General features: G+C 52.3%; 2 protein-coding genes across 2 annotated transcripts; one reads left to right on the forward strand and one right to left on the reverse strand.

Annotated features, from left to right (window-relative positions):
* Nucleotides 1–350: 350 nt before the first annotated feature.
* Nucleotides 351–10,362, forward strand: LOC114068490 (malignant fibrous histiocytoma-amplified sequence 1-like). Its single transcript, XM_027904628.1, has 12 exons — nucleotides 351–407; nucleotides 1,741–2,008; nucleotides 3,018–3,897; nucleotides 4,515–4,806; nucleotides 5,176–5,362; nucleotides 6,382–6,572; nucleotides 6,676–7,163; nucleotides 8,372–8,529; nucleotides 9,025–9,184; nucleotides 9,640–9,710; nucleotides 9,813–9,919; nucleotides 9,998–10,362. Exons 1-12 carry the CDS (start codon nucleotides 351–353, stop codon nucleotides 10,013–10,015), a joined length of 2,877 nt encoding a protein of 958 aa, XP_027760429.1. The 3' UTR covers nucleotides 10,016–10,362.
* A 6-nt stretch (nucleotides 10,363–10,368) lies between these two features.
* Nucleotides 10,369–14,192, reverse strand: IRF7 (interferon regulatory factor 7). The gene is made up of 11 exons (XM_027904627.1): nucleotides 14,022–14,192; nucleotides 13,781–13,943; nucleotides 13,342–13,504; nucleotides 13,179–13,261; nucleotides 12,951–12,996; nucleotides 12,736–12,853; nucleotides 12,493–12,659; nucleotides 12,205–12,336; nucleotides 11,676–12,056; nucleotides 11,397–11,515; nucleotides 10,369–10,725 (listed from the first exon to the last, which is right to left on the reverse strand). The coding sequence occupies exons 1-11, from the start codon at nucleotides 14,042–14,044 to the stop codon at nucleotides 10,579–10,581; spliced, it is 1,542 nt and encodes a 513-aa protein (XP_027760428.1). The 5' UTR covers nucleotides 14,045–14,192; the 3' UTR covers nucleotides 10,369–10,578.
* Nucleotides 14,193–17,476: the final 3,284 nt, after the last annotated feature.

Raw genomic sequence — 17,476 nt, forward strand, 5'->3', positions numbered from 1 at the left:
GCCTTTTGCCCTGGCTGATCTGTATAAACCTGCATGCTTGGCTGTTGCATAAGGAATACTGTGTCTCTAGAAGAGGATTGGAGTTGGATTAGTAACTGTCCCTCCTCTGTAGGAGGACTCGTTTTCCTATCAAGAACCAAAGAAGTCCAGCACAGGTACTGACTTCATCTTGATTTCTTTAACGCTCCTTGCCCACATGTACTGCAGAGCAACAGATCTTTAAGTGACCATCTGAAATACAGTCACTTAAAAATATATTCAGCACCCTTAAACCTGACTTGAATCGTTCCCCATTTAACCATGTTAGGGAGGAGATGTTTCACAGGGAGGCTGAAGGGAAAACCCGCAAGATGCAACCCAGAAACTGGCTTTCCCCACAGAATGCACTTGACCTGGTTGACCAGATGGCAACAGCACTTCTTACTGAGGGTTTTCCTAACCCCTTGGAAACTGCCCTCTTTGAGGACAGTCTTGCTGCTTGTCTTCAAAGAGAAGAGGTTTAGGCTCTCTGGGATGAGTTTTGTAAAACAAATAACAGCAGCTCTCTCCTGCCCCACAGTGAGTGAGGAAAACTCACAAATAGCAAGGCCTTTGGTTCCTTGCTGGCGTTCCTGGAATTTCAGTTACCCTGATTTTGATCATAAGAGTTTTGTCTGCATACTGTAATTTTGTTTGTGGTTCCAAGTAGCTGTAGTGTTTGGACTGGCACACTGCTTCACTGCCATCATTCACCATCATTTTGGAGTTAATCTTCCTTGGCTCTGTATGCCTCCTGGGTGGAAGTGCAGCCTGGATGGAGTATAAGGAGGTGATAACTTTAGAGTTGCTTTGAAGATTTTTGGAGAACACTCAGTACTGACTGCAGAACAGCTGAAAGAGAAGCTGTAGTTTTCAAGCTAAACTTGTAGCTAGAACGCATACCTGGCATATGGGTGTGGGGTTGTAAATACAAACGCTGTTGATAGATTTCTTGACGCAATAAAAGTTCAAACACTTCTATGGCACTGTTGGCACAAGAATGAGGGAATGTGATCTAGTTGTGCGTAGACTTAGGCTGGAAATTGGACACCTCCCAGTGTATCAGAGGAACAATTCTGGAACAACCTGTCTGCATGAGTGAAAAAGGGTAGCTGGTGTGAAAAAACAAGCTTTGACCAGATAATAGAAACAGCTACACTGTTTAGCAGGAAGACAGTGTCAGTCTGTTTTGTTCCTCAGACTGTTTCACTGCTTTAAATTCTTGTTTAATGTTAGCCTTGAATTGGCAGTAAAGATAACAACCTGTTGCAGGATGTATTAGGAGTGCCTGTGGTGTAAGACCTGTTAAATTTGTTACCTCTGCACCTCTGACTGCCTTTGAGGAGCACTGAAGCTGAAAACTGTAGCTTCTGCCTGTGCTTTCCACTGAAGTTATATCAGTAAGGATATTGGTTCTTTCTGTCTGCCATTAAAAGTAAATCCATCAAATTGTAGGCTGCCCCATGGGAAAGGCAATGAGAAATATACCTAAAAATGCCTCTTCTGACACGTTCTAGAAAACAGTTTTTCTAGTATAATGTGTATGCTACTTCCTGGCCCTCTTGGATCAGATGCTGCCACCTGTTTAAAGGAAGAAGCCTTACTGAACACATGCAGTCATTTGGTAACACCATAACCCCTTGTTAGTGTCCCTTCGCTCCTCTGCAACACGGGTAACACCAAAAGTTCCTTTAGCAAAGGCAGGGAGTGATGCTGCACTAGGAATTTGACTCGGGAGCTGCTCTGCCACCATGTTTGTGTTACAGGAGACCTCCAGAACTGCTTTTGGGACGCAGCCCTGGCCCTGCCATCTGGCCAGTGCTGGGGTGGTTGAGAGCTGCTCTGAGGTTGGATGGAGAAAGAGAGGGTGGGGTTCCCAGGCACGGCCTGGGGAGGCGGGGAGCGAAACAAGGGGAGGAATCGAAAGGGGGAACGCCCCAGAGGATCCAGCTGGTGCCGCACGGCCGGGCCATGGCCCAGCCCGGAGCCTGTGAGTAGCTGCCCCGGGTCTTCACTGCTCTGGTTCAGAGTGGGGGGAGAGTCCTTTGGCTTGTCCCTGATGGAGAGACCGGGTGTTTGGGAGAGGGTGAAAGCTTGCCTGCTTGCTGGGCTTGTAGCAGGTCGCATGTTCAAGTAGATGCTGAGAAACGATGAGTCAGTCCCGAGCAGGGTGCGTTGCACAAGGGTATGCCATGTGGGGATGTGGCATCATGTGGTGAGGAAGTGAAACAAGGGGAGAGAAAAGCAAATCTAACCATGTTCTGGTATCGTGTGAACCCCATCCTGTGTCCTGCTGTTTTTCTCCTTGCCTGCAAATCTCTCTGCTCTAAACACGCTCTGTTTGGGGATGTTCTCAACCATCACTGAGTCCCTGCCTGTGTGCCTTGTCCTTTGGGGAATCCTACTGTCACCTGCATTATTCCCCCTGTCTCCCAGGGCTGGAAGCACCTCTGCAGGGAATCACGGCATCATCTGCATCTAGAGTGGGGCGAGGGGGGAGGATGTGAGAGAGGAAGTGCCTGAACTCACTAGCCCTGGCTTCAACACTTCTCCCTAGGCTGTGGTCAAGAGCTGAGGGTAGGCTGGGTGAGTTACTTGGAGAGCAGCTGTCTTGCTGATGTTAGCTCTGCCCTGCCAGCCCACTGCTGGGACGAGGAAGCTTCCAGTTTTGGGGTAAATGCATCTGTGGCTGGAGCTCTTGCAGTGCTCAAAGCATGAGAACAAATCTGCTAGGGTGACACTTGGTGTACAGGTCAACATCTGGTGGGAACTTTCTTGCTGTGTCTTGGCCCCAGCCAAGATCCTTGTACCTCAGCTTCAGTTCCTCTCTTCAGGAACTGTTCTTGCAGCAACTGTGGTTGCACTGTTAAGCCAGCTCCACTGCTTTTCCTTGCTGGCTAAAATCACGCCAAAGTTGCGCAGAGCTCAAGGAAAAAAGTAGTCTGCAACCCAAAGGGTAAAAGTGTCTCTTAACCACCTTCCCTGTCCCGTCTGTCCAGGTCAGGAGCAGGAGGATGGATTGCGTGAAATGTCTCTCTCCACCCAGAGGCTGCGTGTGCTGCCTCCAGCAGTCCTGAGCAACTCCATGCTGGAGAGCCTTGATGTCGACAGGAACAAGCTCAGGACAGTCACCGGCATTTCCAGGCTTTGCAAACTGAAGAAGCTGATACTGTCCAAAAATGAAATTGTGGACTTTCCCAATGAGATCCAGAACCTCGTCTGTTTAGAGAGGCTTGAGCTGAATCAGAACCAAATCAGGGTCATTCCAGAGGGGATTTTCTCCCATCTCCCCAGGCTTAAACACTTGCGGCTGAACAACAACCGTCTCTGCGACCTCCCCAGAGACCTCGCAGCTTGTCAAGGCAGCCTCCAATACCTCAACATCTCCAACAACCTTTTCCGGACCTTCCCACAGCCTGTCCTGCAGCTGGCACGTTTACAGGAGCTCCATGTGCAGAATAATGCCCTTCGCCAGCTCCCCAAGGAGCTCTTTCAAAGGCAGTCCCTGAAAATGTTTAAGGCCAATGGGAACCCCCTCCGGGAGCCGCCCAGTGAGGTGTGTGCTGGTGGCATTCAGCAGATACGGAATTACTTCATCCAGCTTCAACACGGTTTGGGGCAGGAGGACAGAAGGGTCAAGACCATGTTCCTGGGGGCCTCACTGGCGGGGAAATCCACCATCTGCAAAAGCCTGAAGCAAGGGCAATCCAAACTGGTGCCCAAGGAAGAGCGAACAGTTGGGATAGAGATCAGTGAGTTCCAGATCGAGGACTTCACATTTCTCTTCTGGGACTTTGCTGGCCAGCTGGAGTACTACGTGACTCACCACGTGTTCATCACCCCACAGGCGCTTGTCATCCTCGTCATCAATCTTCACATGTAAGTGCTCAACTGGTTTGGATTCCAGGTGGGGCAGGGGAAGAAAAAAGGAACTGGAGAAACTTTCCCCTGCACAAATTCACGCCATTTCCATTGGACCTCGAGGCCTAGTCTTCTCACCACTGGAGGAGCTGGTTCTCCTCCCTACCCCTTTTTGCAGATCAATCTTTTAATAAAGCCACTAGGTCTGTCATCACCTTGCCAAAGGCCTCTGTTTAGAGGGACTGAATAAGCACTAACTTCTTATGTGACAATTGAACCCTGTCTAAATGGATTTGCTTTCTGCCTTGGAAATACCTTTACAATGCCTCTATATCCTGCAGTGTTCCCTGAACGTGAAGGGAGCATCACCGCTTGGGTTTTGTGCTATACAGGGATGCTCCCATCCACAGCAGGGATGGACTCTACACCCCATAGCTTTAACTGGCTTAACTTAAGGATGGAAGACTGAAGGATGAGCTTGGATAGAGCCCATGTCAGCTTCTGAAATCTGAGCTCTTCTCTGATGAACTCCTGGCACAGCACAGAGTGCACGGTCAGACCTGCACTGGTGGAAGTTGTCTGGAGATCCAGAGAGTGAGACCTGAATTTGTGATTTTCTTTCTCTCCCTCCCCAGGTATCAAACTAATGACAACACTTTCAAGGAGCTTGTTGGTTTCTGGATCAACAACCTGTTCATGCGAGTCCCAAACTCAGTGGTGCTTCCTGTGGGAACCCATGTGGACTGCTGCCAGGAGGAGGAGATTGAGGAGAAGAGGCAGGACATCATGACCAAGATCACAGCCATGCTGGCAGAGAGAAAAAGCAACCTCGCTCACTGCATCAACAACCTGGAGGGCAGCGAGGAGCCCAAGTTTTATGTGGACCAGTGGGAGAGGCTTAAAGAGATGGAGAGCTGCTCGTTAACCGTAGGGCTGAGATTATCCTGGTTTCTGACTCTCTGTGGTCACCTATTGTCTCTGGCAGCCCAGTGTGCTACTGGCAATAGTGACCTGGTGCTAATGCATCAAGCCCCTACTGCAGCCACTCCCTGGGCTGGGTGGATGGGGTAACCCCTGGCTGTGACCTGCTGGGTCCTTGTCCCTGCTAGGTGATGGGCATCTCCTCCTGTGGCTTGTAGCAAGTGCCTGAGGAGGAGTGGGAGGGGTCATTTACCATCACCAGGTGATTTTCCAGGAACTGCTGCAGAACAAAGGTGTGACCTCCTCAGTATTAGGCCCTTCCTTTACCTCACAGACTAAGACTCCTCTGGCAGGTATGTGCTTTCTCTTTTCCAGATCTTAAACTTAGTTGCTGTCAACTGCACGGATCACCGTGATATCAAAAAGCTTGAGGCCACTATTTTGGAGCATGTGAAGAACGAGGAGCTCTTCCCCGAGGTGGTCCGAGTGCTGCCGCCTGTCTACAGGCAGGTGGAAGCTGCCATTGTGGATATCGCACAGAGCGAGGAGATGGCAGACCACGGTGAGTGCCACACCTTCCTGGGAGGACCCGCTGTCCTGTGCCTGGGACAGGCTCTCTCCAGAGCTTTCCTGAATCTGGAATGGGGTCTCCAGTGCTTGCTGCACCTTCTGCCCCTGTTTGTGTGGCTGCTGAAGGCCTTGCAGTGTTACTGCTGAGCATTAATTGCTGCTGCCCAGCTCTGACACTACAAGCATCTGCCCCACCCCCCTCACCCCAGGCAGGTGCCTGGGGAAAAGCACAGGAGAAAGCCAATTGTGTGTTTACCAGGAGGCTCTGCTAGCTGGCCATGCAGTCTGGTTTCTTTCTTTCCAATAACAGTGTTCTTTCTCCTCTTTGCACTGTATAAGCAATTAAAAAGTCTTGCAGGAGGAAACTCCACAGCTTTAATGTTTCTATGTAGTTTCCAAATCTACATCCTGCTAACTTTATTTCATGGCCCCTGCCCCTCCCTAGACCATTCTCTGTGTCTCTTGTCACTTAGCAGGACTAGCAGGCAGTGGCAGCTCCTTGCTTATGTACCTAAAGCAGGTATAAACAGCACCAGCACCCTGTGTCATCTCTGGCTCCCCTGGCCACTGCAGGGTTAGAGAATGAGGAGCAAATGCTTTTTTTTTTTGAGGAGATAAACCAGGTTTTGTTGCCTGTCTCTCTATGTGACTGGATGACAATCTGAGGTTTAATTGGCAATCTGATGTTTTCTGGCTGGAAACAAACCTGCTTTCTCAAACAGTGACAGAAACCAGCATTAGCCTCATTTTTCAGACGCGCCAGGAAGTCCTGGCTGTTGCCACGGCTGAGTCAAGGCAAGACCATGGGAGCTGCAGGGTGGCAGTGGGACACCAGAGGATGGACAAAGCATTTTGGGCCACTGCCACTGAGCATTGCTCCAATCCCAGCTGCTTCCTCAGGGATGGCATGGGTGATATGGAATGCCGCTGGCATTTGTTGGCTCTCTAAAGCATCTGCCTTGGAATGCTGTGTCCAATAGATACATGCTGAGCTCCTGCATCTTCCTCTAGGCATGATGGACCTCCAGTACCTGCTCAGCAAACTCTCCCAGCGCAAGCACCTGGCCAGCCTGGGCAGGGAGCTTCTCCAGGACATACTGCGGTACCTCCACCGCATCGGGCTTGTCGTGTGGTACGAGGAAATCAGGCAACTGGAAAGCACCGTTTTTCTCCAGCCCACCTTCCTAATAACTATGTTCAAGGTGAGCATGGGGGTCAGGACCATCTACCCTGTAGGGCCCGAGCTCTGCAGCTTTGCTGGGCTACTCTCATTGCCACCTCGTCCCTTCCTCTCTTCCCATCCAGCTCCTCGTGAGGTACCGCCTAGTCCAGCAGCTCGAGAGCATCTCTGTGGAGACGCTGATCGGGGAACACGCCACCATCAGAGACAGGGCCAACTGGGTGTGGACCTTCAAGTCAAAGGCAATGCTGTGCCACCAGGCTGTGCGTGCTTTGGTGAAGCACCAGCTCTGTTCGGAAGGGATGTGGGATGTCTTTGAGGAAATCATGGGAAACAGGCCTCACAGAGGGAGAGGGAAGCTCTTCAGCCTCCTGGAGCACTTTGAGCTCTGCCTGGAGGTGAGGCACATGGAAGCGCTCAACCCACAGGCCAGTGAGTTTGTGCCTGGGAAGCCATGGGAGACAACACGGAGCCAAGGCGAGTCCTGGTACTTGTTCCCAACCTATCTGAACCAAACAGAAGAAGTCTCTGAGGTGTGGGGAGGAGATCACCCCGAGGACCTCCACATCCGTGCCTACTTCTCTCCTGAAATACCAGAGGGCTTCTTCCAGAGGTAAGCAGTGGTTTCCAGCCCTAGGTGAAGTTGTGTGATTCAGGCTTTGCTCGGTGCAGTGCCAGTATGACTGTCAGCAAGCCCTTGGCTGTTGAGACTGTATCTGCTGAACCATGAGGCTGGGAGTCAAGGTATCAGGGTGGCTTCGCAGCTCTGCCACACACATGTGGAGTCCTGGATGAACCACTGAGATGTTCACTGTCTGGATGTGAACAAGGACCACGCTCCTGGTTCATCCTTCATCTAGAGTGGTGTTTGGCTAGTCTGTGCCTGTCCAGGCAGTTAGAGGTCTCCCAGTCCCACCTGAGGATGTTCCACTTTCTATACAGGTCTTGGGACTATACCAACTTTGGGAACATCTCCTGGCCTTGTGGACTTGTTTCCAGAGTTTTACCTGTGTTGATGTGGTTTAATCCCAACTGGAAACCAAGCACCACAGAGCCACTCACTCACTTCCCCTGATGGGATAGGGGAGAGAATCAGAAGCGTAAAAGTGAGAAAACTCATGGGTTGAGATAAAGACAGTTTAATAGTTGAAAAGAATTATCATAGTAACAGCAATAACTATAATAATATTGTAATTAAAAGGAAACCAAAAAAGAGAGAAGTAAAACCCAAGAAGAACGAGTGATGCAAATGAAAAACAATTGCTCAGCACCAACCAGACGCTGCCCAGCCTATTCCCAAGCAATGGTCTCCCAGCCAGCTTTCCCCCACATTTATATGCTGAGCATGATGCCATACAGTATGGGATATCCATTTGGTCATTTGGGGTCAGCTGTCCTGGCTGTGTCCCCTCCCAGCTTCCTGTGCACCTCCAGCCTCCTTGCTGGCAGGGCAGCGTGAGAACCTGGAAACTCGTTGCCTTGGTGTAAGCGCTGCTCAGCAGCAACTAGAACATCAGTGTGTTATCCCCATCATTGTCATCCTAAATCCAAAGGATAGCACTGTGCCAGCTACTAGAAAGAAAATTAACTTCATCCCAGGCAAAACCAGGACACATGGTCAACTCTGGAAGCATCTCTTGGCTGAAGAAGCTGCTACTGCTGCTTGAGCTTTTGGTAGGAGGGGGTCCTCATTTGGTGTCTCCCTTTGTTCTTACTGAAATTGGGTTCATATTTTCAAGCTCACCTGGTGCCATGCCTTCTCCTGGTGCAAGAGATTAGCTAGGAGGAGGCTGGTGAAAGCCATAGGCAATCTCCTCGCAGGTTCCTGGTGAAAGCTTGCTCCGTCTACTCCACACACTGGGTGGCCAAGGTGACCTGCCTGCTTGTATGCAATGGCAAACCTCTGCTGATCAAAGAGAATAACCAGAGGGCCTACAGCTACCTGGAGCTCCGGTGCAGAAAGCCAGCAGGAAGGACAGGTAAGATTCCTGATCCATATTTCATGACTCCCAACCTTATGTCTCTCCTTAGCTCCCCCTCTGCCACCTCCAGCCCTCTGGGCAGTGTCCCAAGAAGCCTCTGCCACATGTCCTAGTCCAGCTAGGGCCCACCAGCAGTTCAGGTAAAAATTTCCCCTTTCTCCATCCAGTTCTGTTCATGACTCCTTTAAGAGTATCACATGGAAGTAGAAAGTCAAGTTTTCAGACTTTTTGTGGAGCAAATGGGTCATCCTTCCCCATAAAGGCCCCAGCAGAGTACAGTCTCAGACCGAGTCTTCAAGTGAGAAGCAAAAGGGCCATCTGAGTTGGGGAGCTCTCCTCACATGTCATTAGAGGGCTATTGTATGAAGGCTGTGGGCCTTGGTTAACTTGAGAAGTGGAGCTGGTCCAACTGTTCTGGCTATGGTCTGGCAGGCTGGAAATGATGGGGATGGGGGCTGTAAACAAGTGAGACATTCTTCTTTTGCCTGGAAGGTTTCCAGTCTGCCTGGGACTTCCTCGTGGCAGTTGTGCTCATCATCCAGAAGCTTGCTGAGGAGTGGCCGGGGCTGCACGTGTGTGTGAAGACTCCCTGCCGAACGGCGGGCTGTCCTGCGGAGTTCATCTGGCCAGACATGGATGGCACGAGTGCCATGTACGTACACGCTGTGCCACTCCAAGGCAAGGACCGGACCTGGGTGACTGTTACAGCAATGCTGGTGGGGCTGGCCAGCTCCTAAAGGCCATATGAAATTAGTCGTGAAACTCGGCGGGCACTACTTTGCCCTCTTCCTGATGGCAGCAGCTCATGTCCCACCTGTTACTAGCACTTACTGGTGTGGGAAAGTTGACCATGGAAAGAAGGGTGAAGAAGCTGAGACTGTGGGCTCAGGCACATAATATTCACTCTGAACACATGCCCACATGTCCCCTGTTTCACAAAGAGCTGAAGGTGCTCAGGCCCCTGGGAGGGCAGGAAGTGTCCCACCAAGGGCGGGACCCCAGGTCAGGGTGGGAAAAGCAAGCCTCTTCCATTGTCTTGGCATCATCTTACATGGGGACTCCTGAGGCAGCTCCCGCTCCTTCTTTTTGTGGCTTTTCCCTCTGCAGGACAAGGGAAGATGTTAAAACGTGTGGGACGTGTGGGCACCGTTTTGGCACAGAGCTGCTTCTGCCAAAAGGTGAGCCTGATGGTCCTTGAGTTTGTGCTGCAACAGCTCTCAGGGGAAAGAGGGCTGAGAGTTTCATGGAGCTGAGGTGCTGAGGGTGTCCCATTCCTGCAGTGCCCAGTCAGCTGGAGGAGCCCCCAGCACAGCCTCCTGCTCACTATTACGTGACAAGCTATGGGACCACCACCTTTGGGCCCAGCAGCATCCAGGTCACTAGGCAGGTAAGGACACTGCCACCTCCCCTTTGCCCAGGGACCAACAGTGATGGCCAGGTTGTTGTCACTGTCTTATTTTTCCAGAACATCTCCAGTGAGTAATTCGAGCCAGGGGGGAGGCACTTGCTGAAGATTTACTTTTGTTTAGCCAAAGCCAATCTGTCTTCAGCATGCTCTGCTTGCAAGTCAAAGTCATGTTTGCAGTCTTAACGCACAGAAATAAATGAATTGATAAATGCATCTCTTGGTGTGTGGGAAGTCACCTCACTCACTAAAACTCCAGAGGAAGAAGGTGCTGACAAGGGCTCTGATACCAGCCCACTGCTGCCAGGAGGGACTTTGCTGAGACAAGGCCAGCCATGGACCCCCGTGGTTTTGGGGGGTACAGGGGGTGGTGAAGGTTTCAGACCTATAGTGGAGGCAGACATCCACGCAACACCAGCAAGAGGGAACTATCTATACATATATTTAAACTTGGACAAATTAAGAAAATAAATCTGTAAATGATCACAAACCACATAAACACGTTAGCAGCTGACTGAGGGGAAAAGAAACACGTGTGTTCCAGGATTGGTCAGTGAAGCTGTCCCTGAGTTGGGGGTGCCGGTTTGCACAACGCCCAGTGGTCCTGCTGCCTGTCCTAGAGGCCATGTGGTGGGTGGGTGTCAGTCCAGGTCCATGGTGTACTGCTCAATGAGATCGTAGAGACTGAAGGAGTCCGAGAGCTGCAGGCTGATGGTGTGGCTGTCAAGGGATGAGGCTCCCTCCTGCAGCACCTTCTCATAGCAGTACTCGCAGAACTTGGGTACCAGCTGCAGCAGAAAAATGTCAGTGTTATGGGCAGCTGCCTGATGTTGCTGCAACAGCCTGTCTTCCTGGAGTGGAGGGAGGAATCCCGGAGTGGATCTGGGGCATCTTTTGTCTTCCCCACCCCGAGGTTCCCATCCCTGGGCTGCCTTCCACAGCATCCCACCCAGACCCCGAATGTCTTCTGACTCAGGTCCACGCCTGCCCCACTGTTTCCCCTGATCCCCAGGGGTTTCGTCCCTGGTCACCCAACCCCCCCTGAGTCTGCAAGGGTCCCCCTTCCCTGTCACTCAGTTCTCCCATCTCTCTCAGCCCCAAAAGGAATTATCAGGACATCCATCTGCCTCAAATGCCAAAGGCTCCCAGATCCCCATCTCCACTGCCCACAGAGGGTCTCCCTCCTTGGGCACCCAGGCACTCACCTCCCCTGGCCCCTGAGGGTCCCCCTCCCCAGACCCTGAGGAACCTCCATTTCCCGTCCATCATATATGTCTCCATCCATAAGCAACAAAAAACGCATCTGCCCCAGCCCCCAAGGATCCCTCCTCAGGACCCAGATCCTTCTTCTCCCACAGACCTCGAGGATCCCCCTCCTCAGACACCCAATGTCCCAGCTCCCCTGGCCCCCATGAGTCTCTCCCCTTCCCTGGGCAACAGTGGTTGTTGGCTCCTGCACCTTGACCAGGATGAGCTTGGTCTCCTTAGGCTTGCGCTTGGAGAAGGCCTGACCAAAGCAGAGGTAGATGGTGAAGTCAGGGGACCGTCGCCTTTGGCGGTTGCGGAAGTCCCTTAGCTCTGCAAGAAAAGACGGGGATCAGTTTTGGGGTGAGTCCAGAGAACAGAACAGATGGGAAGATTTGGATGCTTGTAACATCCTGGACCTGGTTCCTGTGAGCCCCAAAACCAGGGTGAAGACGAAACAACATATGGGGAATGATATGACATCCCTACCCACCTGTGCTAAATTCATTGAAGTCGAAGATAGGGGTTTCCTGGTTCCGGTCGAGAAGGTTGGATGGGGGGTCCTCGACACCCTCGAGCTGTTGGGACAGGGCCCAGAATACCCTGCACTTCTCCCGGCGGGTGGCAAAGATCTTGTAGTCGCGTTGCTCGAGCTGCAGCCCCGCCTTACCCAGCAGGCGCTCGGTGAGCTGCCACTGCTTTCTATCGGCCATGCTGGCAGGGCTGGGGAAGTGCACCACGTGCCAGGGACCCTGGGACACCGCCAGGTTGAGGGGTTGGTATGTCAGCAGGCAGTGGCTGCCCTGCACGATCTCCTGGTGGAACTCCTTTCCCCGGTAGTAGATGGTGATGTCCAGGTTAGAGATGAAGCCACCTGCACCAGGCAGTGATCAGCGGCCACATCCCCGAAACCAAAATGTTCTCCCTCTCCAAAGCGAACACCCTCCCCCACCCCCCGAGCATTATTATTTACTATTAATAAATATAATAATTTACAGCTACTAATAATTAATAACCCTCACCTGTGTCACCCACCAGGTGCTGTGGCTGTGGCTGTGGCACAGCGCTGGCAGTGGGGACCAAAAACATCGCCTCCCCTGGTGACTGCACGGGGACCGTGTCGTCCAGCAGGTGACACGGCAGTTGCACGGCTCCTGCAGCGGGACATGAGCAGCATCAGCACGGGGATTTGGGATGCAGCGGGGCGGGGGTTGCTTTGGCGTGGGGTGCAGGTGGCAGCACCCTGGCCTCTTCCCACCCCATTATGGCATTCCTGTGCCCAGGGCTGGATCCTGCCCCACAGCACCCACCTAGCTCCTCCGGCGGCATGAGGTCCAGGGGGCTGTAGGTGCCCAAGGCGGGCTGCTCCACCATGGGCACCCACTGTTGAAATGATGTGGGAGGGAAGCAGTTGTTCTGGCTGGGGTCATCATGAAGCTGGAGCAGGGTGTCCTGGTGAGGCTGGAGCAGAATGTCCCCTGCAGGGAAATCACCAGTGGGGAGGTGTTGGCATCACCCACCCATGGGGCCACCCACTCCGCATCCTGCAAGCAGGGTTGGTCTCACCTGCGGGCACCCAGGACGGAGTCACGGAGACAACGTCACGGGGGGAGATGTCACACAGCTGCAGCAGCTTCTCCAGCGACATGGGCTGTGTGGGGTCGGTGCTGCCTAGGGGGAGCACAGCAGCTGGAATGTCTCACAACCGCAAAATCAGCCCCAACTGAGCCTAGCAGGGTGCCCCCTCCAAAAAGACCCCAACATTTACCTGGGAGAACAATTTCTGGGGCCACGCCTTGGGGGGGAAGCTCCAACTGTGAAGGGAAGCAGAATGGGATCTTTCTGCTGTGGGTGAGGAGATCACAGCCTCCCCCCGGCCTGCATTTTGGCCAGATGCTGGGCTGCAGCGTGAGAGCAGCCCAAGGACACAGAGGTGCAATAATACCTGAGGAGTGCTAGTGGGGACCCCACTGGGCTGCGGTGCCCACCCAGGTACCTGCAGCTGCTGTTTTGCTGGCTGCTGGTCCACTGCAGGATCAGGGCTGCTGAAATCCCCCTTCTTGCTGTGCTGAAGGGTGGCTGAAAGGAGAGCACCAGGAGTGGGGTGTCCTGAGATCGCCCACCCCACCCAACACAGCCCTCTCTGGGGCCAGGCTCACCTTGGTTAAGGGTGAAGACCTTGTGCGGGTCGTCGCCACACTTGGAATGGTCCCTCAGCAGTTTGAACATGCGGGTGCTCCTCAGGGCACAGCGGAAGTTGGTCTTCCACTTGGCTGGGTCCTCAGAAGACTCCTCATACCGCCCACTCACCTCTGCCCAGGCCTGTGGGTGCAGACGGGTGAGCACAGGGCCCCTGCCTCCATGAGCATGGAGGTTTCAGGGATGACTGGTCTTCTCCTGCCTTCCTATTTCCCACATCCCACCCACCTTGAAGACCTCAACTTGCTGCTGGTCACCACCCTCTCCCAGCCCCCTAGAAGGCGTGGTCACTCCCACATTCCCACCCTGAAGACCCGGAGAGAGCGCTTGTGTAGCGATCCCATCCCAGGGTCTCTTGAAGACTCTGAGGTTCGTGCTGGTGACCCCAGTCCCACCTACCTTGAAGATCTCCAGGTCGCTGCTGGTGATGTCCTTCCTGGCGTTGTGCTTCCAGGGGACGCGGAAGGTGGTGCGCTCGGGGTCGAGCCAGCACAACCCGCGGTAGTTCCCGCTGCTGATGGCGCTCAGCAGCCACGGCCCGAACCGCAGCTTCTGGGGCTCCCTGCGGGCAAGGGGCCGTCACCGGGGGGACCGGGGGCACCCGGGGACGGCGGCACGGGGGTGCTGGGGCGCCGCTTACCCTTCGTTCTCCAGCGCTGCCATAGTGCGGGCTCCGCCGAGCTGCCGCGACGGGACGGGCGGCGATCTCGATGCGGAGGGCGGCCGCTTACCGCCCGGTCCTTTATCCGCCTACTCCCGTTTTCCTGGAAATCACGTGTCCCTTCCGAAAGTGAAAGTGCCGCCGCTCCCGCGGCGGGCGGGAAGGGTGTCCCGCCGCTCCCGAGGGTGCCCGGGGGATGCTCCAGCCCGACCCCGCCCCCGAGGATGCTGCTGCGCAGCCCCGCGCAACCCCCTCCCCAGACTAATAATATTTAAAATATATAAACCGGACTTAAAACGTGAGCTTGGGGCCCCCAGAGCCCTGGGGCTCACCCGCTCCCGCCGGGGTTTCCCGGGGCGCGCCCGAGCTCAGGGCTGGGAACCCCCGGGGCAATTTCCACTGTTTATTCTAACCCTTCTTCTCCCGGGTTGCCTCGGCTGCAGCTAAGAAGAAATGTTAAGAAATAAAAAGCAATTGAAGGCCAAGGGCCGGAGGGCAGCGCTGGGCATTGAAACAGAGGCGAAGCAGCCCGTCCATAACCATGACAGGAGGCAGGTCACGGGCAGCCCCAGCGTCCTCCCCGAGCCCCCTGGAGCTCTGCGGGAAGCAGCAAAAACCACTCAAATCCCATGAAGTGTTTTTCGAGTTCATTATCCAGGGATCAGATTGGGGGTCAGTGGTGCTGAAACATGGAGTTGCTGCTGCCTCTTTCCCGCTGTGCTGCTTTATGAGGAAATTTCCTCTTTGTTCCAGGAACTTCTCCCTACTGCTTACTAGGCATTCCTACATGTTTTTCCAGAATATTGCTTTTTGTTTTCCAGGAAATCTTCGGCTTCCTTCCTAAAAAAAACCCACTGTTTCCCACGAAATTTCCTAGTCACTTCACAGGCTATTTCTTCCTTGTTTCCTGGGAAATGTCCTTGCTGCTCTCCAGAGTCCTCCATTGCTTTCCAAGGTTTTTCCCTCTTCTTAGAGGACCCCCACTGCTTTCCTAGGAAATTCCTCCATGACACTTACTCCCTGGAAAGCAAGAAATTATTTCCGAACTAATACCATTCTTCCTCTCCACACAATTCCCCTTTTGCTTTCCACCAATTTCTCCTTCACTTTCCTGGAAATTTCCCCTCTAGGAAATATTACTGTTACTTTCTAGAGAAATTCCACTTCTCCTTTTCAGGAGTTTCCCTGGTACTTGAGGAAATTTCCTCCTTGCTTCCTCGAATTTCTCTCCCTTTATCTCTAGGCTATCCCCCCTATAGAAAGTCCCCCCCATTGCTTTCTACAAATTCCCAGAGTATTTCTCCCTTTGTTTTCAAGGACTTCCCCCTAGTGCTCTCAAGGAAATTCCTACATTGTCTTACAGAAAATTTCCCATTTATTTTCCAGAATATTTAACTTTCTAATATGGTTCCCCTTTGCTTTCCAGGAATTCCCCTATCAGTTGCCAGAATTTTCCACTTGCTTCACAGGAATTTCTCCCCAGGGTTTTAGGAAATTTCCTTGTTGCGTTCCAGGAAATTCCACCAGCCAAAACTGACTCAAGCACCTGAACCCAGGACAAGGTTCAAGTACAGCAGCTCCAGCAAAAGGTATTTAAGGGCAGTGAACACCATGAAACCCAAACAAACAGGAGCCATGGCAGCCAGGGGCAGGGTGGGAGCAAGGGACAGGGCTGGCAGGGACAAGGTATGACTGGGAACGGCCTGGGGTGGGTGGAGAGATGCCACAGGGACGAGCGAGGCTGCACAAGGAGTTGACCCCTTGCTGGCTGACAGCTCCTGCCCCAGGGACAACTGCCACCTGCAGGGAAGGGAGCAGAGGTGTGTTTATTTACTTTTATTCCTCATTATTGCAATCAATACCAAGAGGTTTCAGTTAATAGATGATTAATTAAGTTGATGAGGTTTCTCCCATTTTTTTTTTGCAAGCAGGACCCTGCCTGCCCAGGGAGCTCCCGTGCAGCCATGGTCACTACCCCCTACCACCTCCCCAGGTCCTGCTGACTTGGGACATGTCCAAGAAGCTAAAAATCAGCCCCATTAGGGTCACTAGCTCCAAAAGAGTGGAAGAAGAGCTGGTGATTTGAGAGGGAAGACTCAGTTTTACAAAGAGGTTTTCAAAAGCATCCCAAAGGACAAGGAGAGCTTTCCCTGAACCTCAGCCTTTGTCTGCACCAAATTTTCCCCCAAACTTAACCCAACAATCCAAACCTGCACCTCACACACACCCCTGCAGCCACAAGCCACCCTGCTTCAGGGGACAATCCTTGCAGGCAGGAGGGCAGGCTGAAACCCCATTAATTTTACTGGTAAAGTGTTTTTTGAGGACTCTCCCTGTAAATCACAAAGCAGCAAGGAACGGGGCACCTCAAAAAAAATAAAATAAATCTTTCTCTTTTAATCCACCCAAGGGAAATCCAGAGCAAGAGCAGCATCACAGCACCACACACAGCACAGACAACCATCATCTTTGCACAGATTCCTTCCCGGATACATGGAGAAGTCATTAAGAAAAATAAAAAAAATTATTCACATATGCATAGTGACAAGTAACAAATCAGCCACAGAACAACTTTCTTGAAGAGAAAAAGGATTCATCAAGGAAGAAGGCCCTCAACATACAGGTTTTACAAAAACCTAACTCAAGACCATTGAAACAGAGGTGGTTTCCTTTTAAACATTAAAAACAGGGATTTTTTTTAATTAATTTAAATACACATTTGAAACACAAACACCAAGCAAGCGCCTGGAGAACAAAGCAAAAAGAAGGAATGAAAAGTGAATTCAACCAGTTTAATTTCAACACCAAAGTTGGGTGGATTGCACCAAATGGAATAAATAACGGAGAAGATCACACTGGGTTGGAAGGTCTCACACTTAAGGTCATTTAAGCTAGAATTAATTACACAGCCCAAAAGAGTACTGAACGAGGAAGTCCCCTGACAAGTGATATTAGCTGGGGCAGTGTCCCTTTGACAGAGCAGGTTGTAGGTGTGGATTTGGCCTCTGGCACCCAACAGTGATCACCGCCCCAATAGCCAATGGCATGATGAGCTTTTTCTGATGCAGAGGACTCGCCCTGCAGGTTATGCACCTGCAAACAGCTCCTGGATCAGGGTGCAGGAACCCCCTGCCTCTTCCACACTGGCTGACTCCAAACACACCCAAGTTGAACATCAAAACACAACCAGACCTTGTGTTTTCACCTTGCAAGGTGAGCACACAGGAGCAGCATTTCTAGTGCGGCTCCCTGTGGAGTTTGGGCACCACAGAAATGGAGCATGTGCTTCCCTTCGCGCACGTGGGGTCAGGCTGGAAAAAAATTAGATCAGGTACTCTACACCTGCAGCCACCACTTTATCACCCTGGGGGCGAGCAGGTTGAAGGAATGTAAGTGGTTTCTTGTTGTTTGGTTTTCCCTCCCCACAACCCCAC

This window comes from Empidonax traillii, unplaced genomic scaffold (assembly GCF_003031625.1).
Source record: "Empidonax traillii isolate 1590-97213 ecotype Southwest subspecies unplaced genomic scaffold, ASM303162v1 scaffold1069:size343330, whole genome shotgun sequence".
Taxonomy (NCBI): domain Eukaryota; kingdom Metazoa; phylum Chordata; class Aves; order Passeriformes; family Tyrannidae; genus Empidonax; species Empidonax traillii.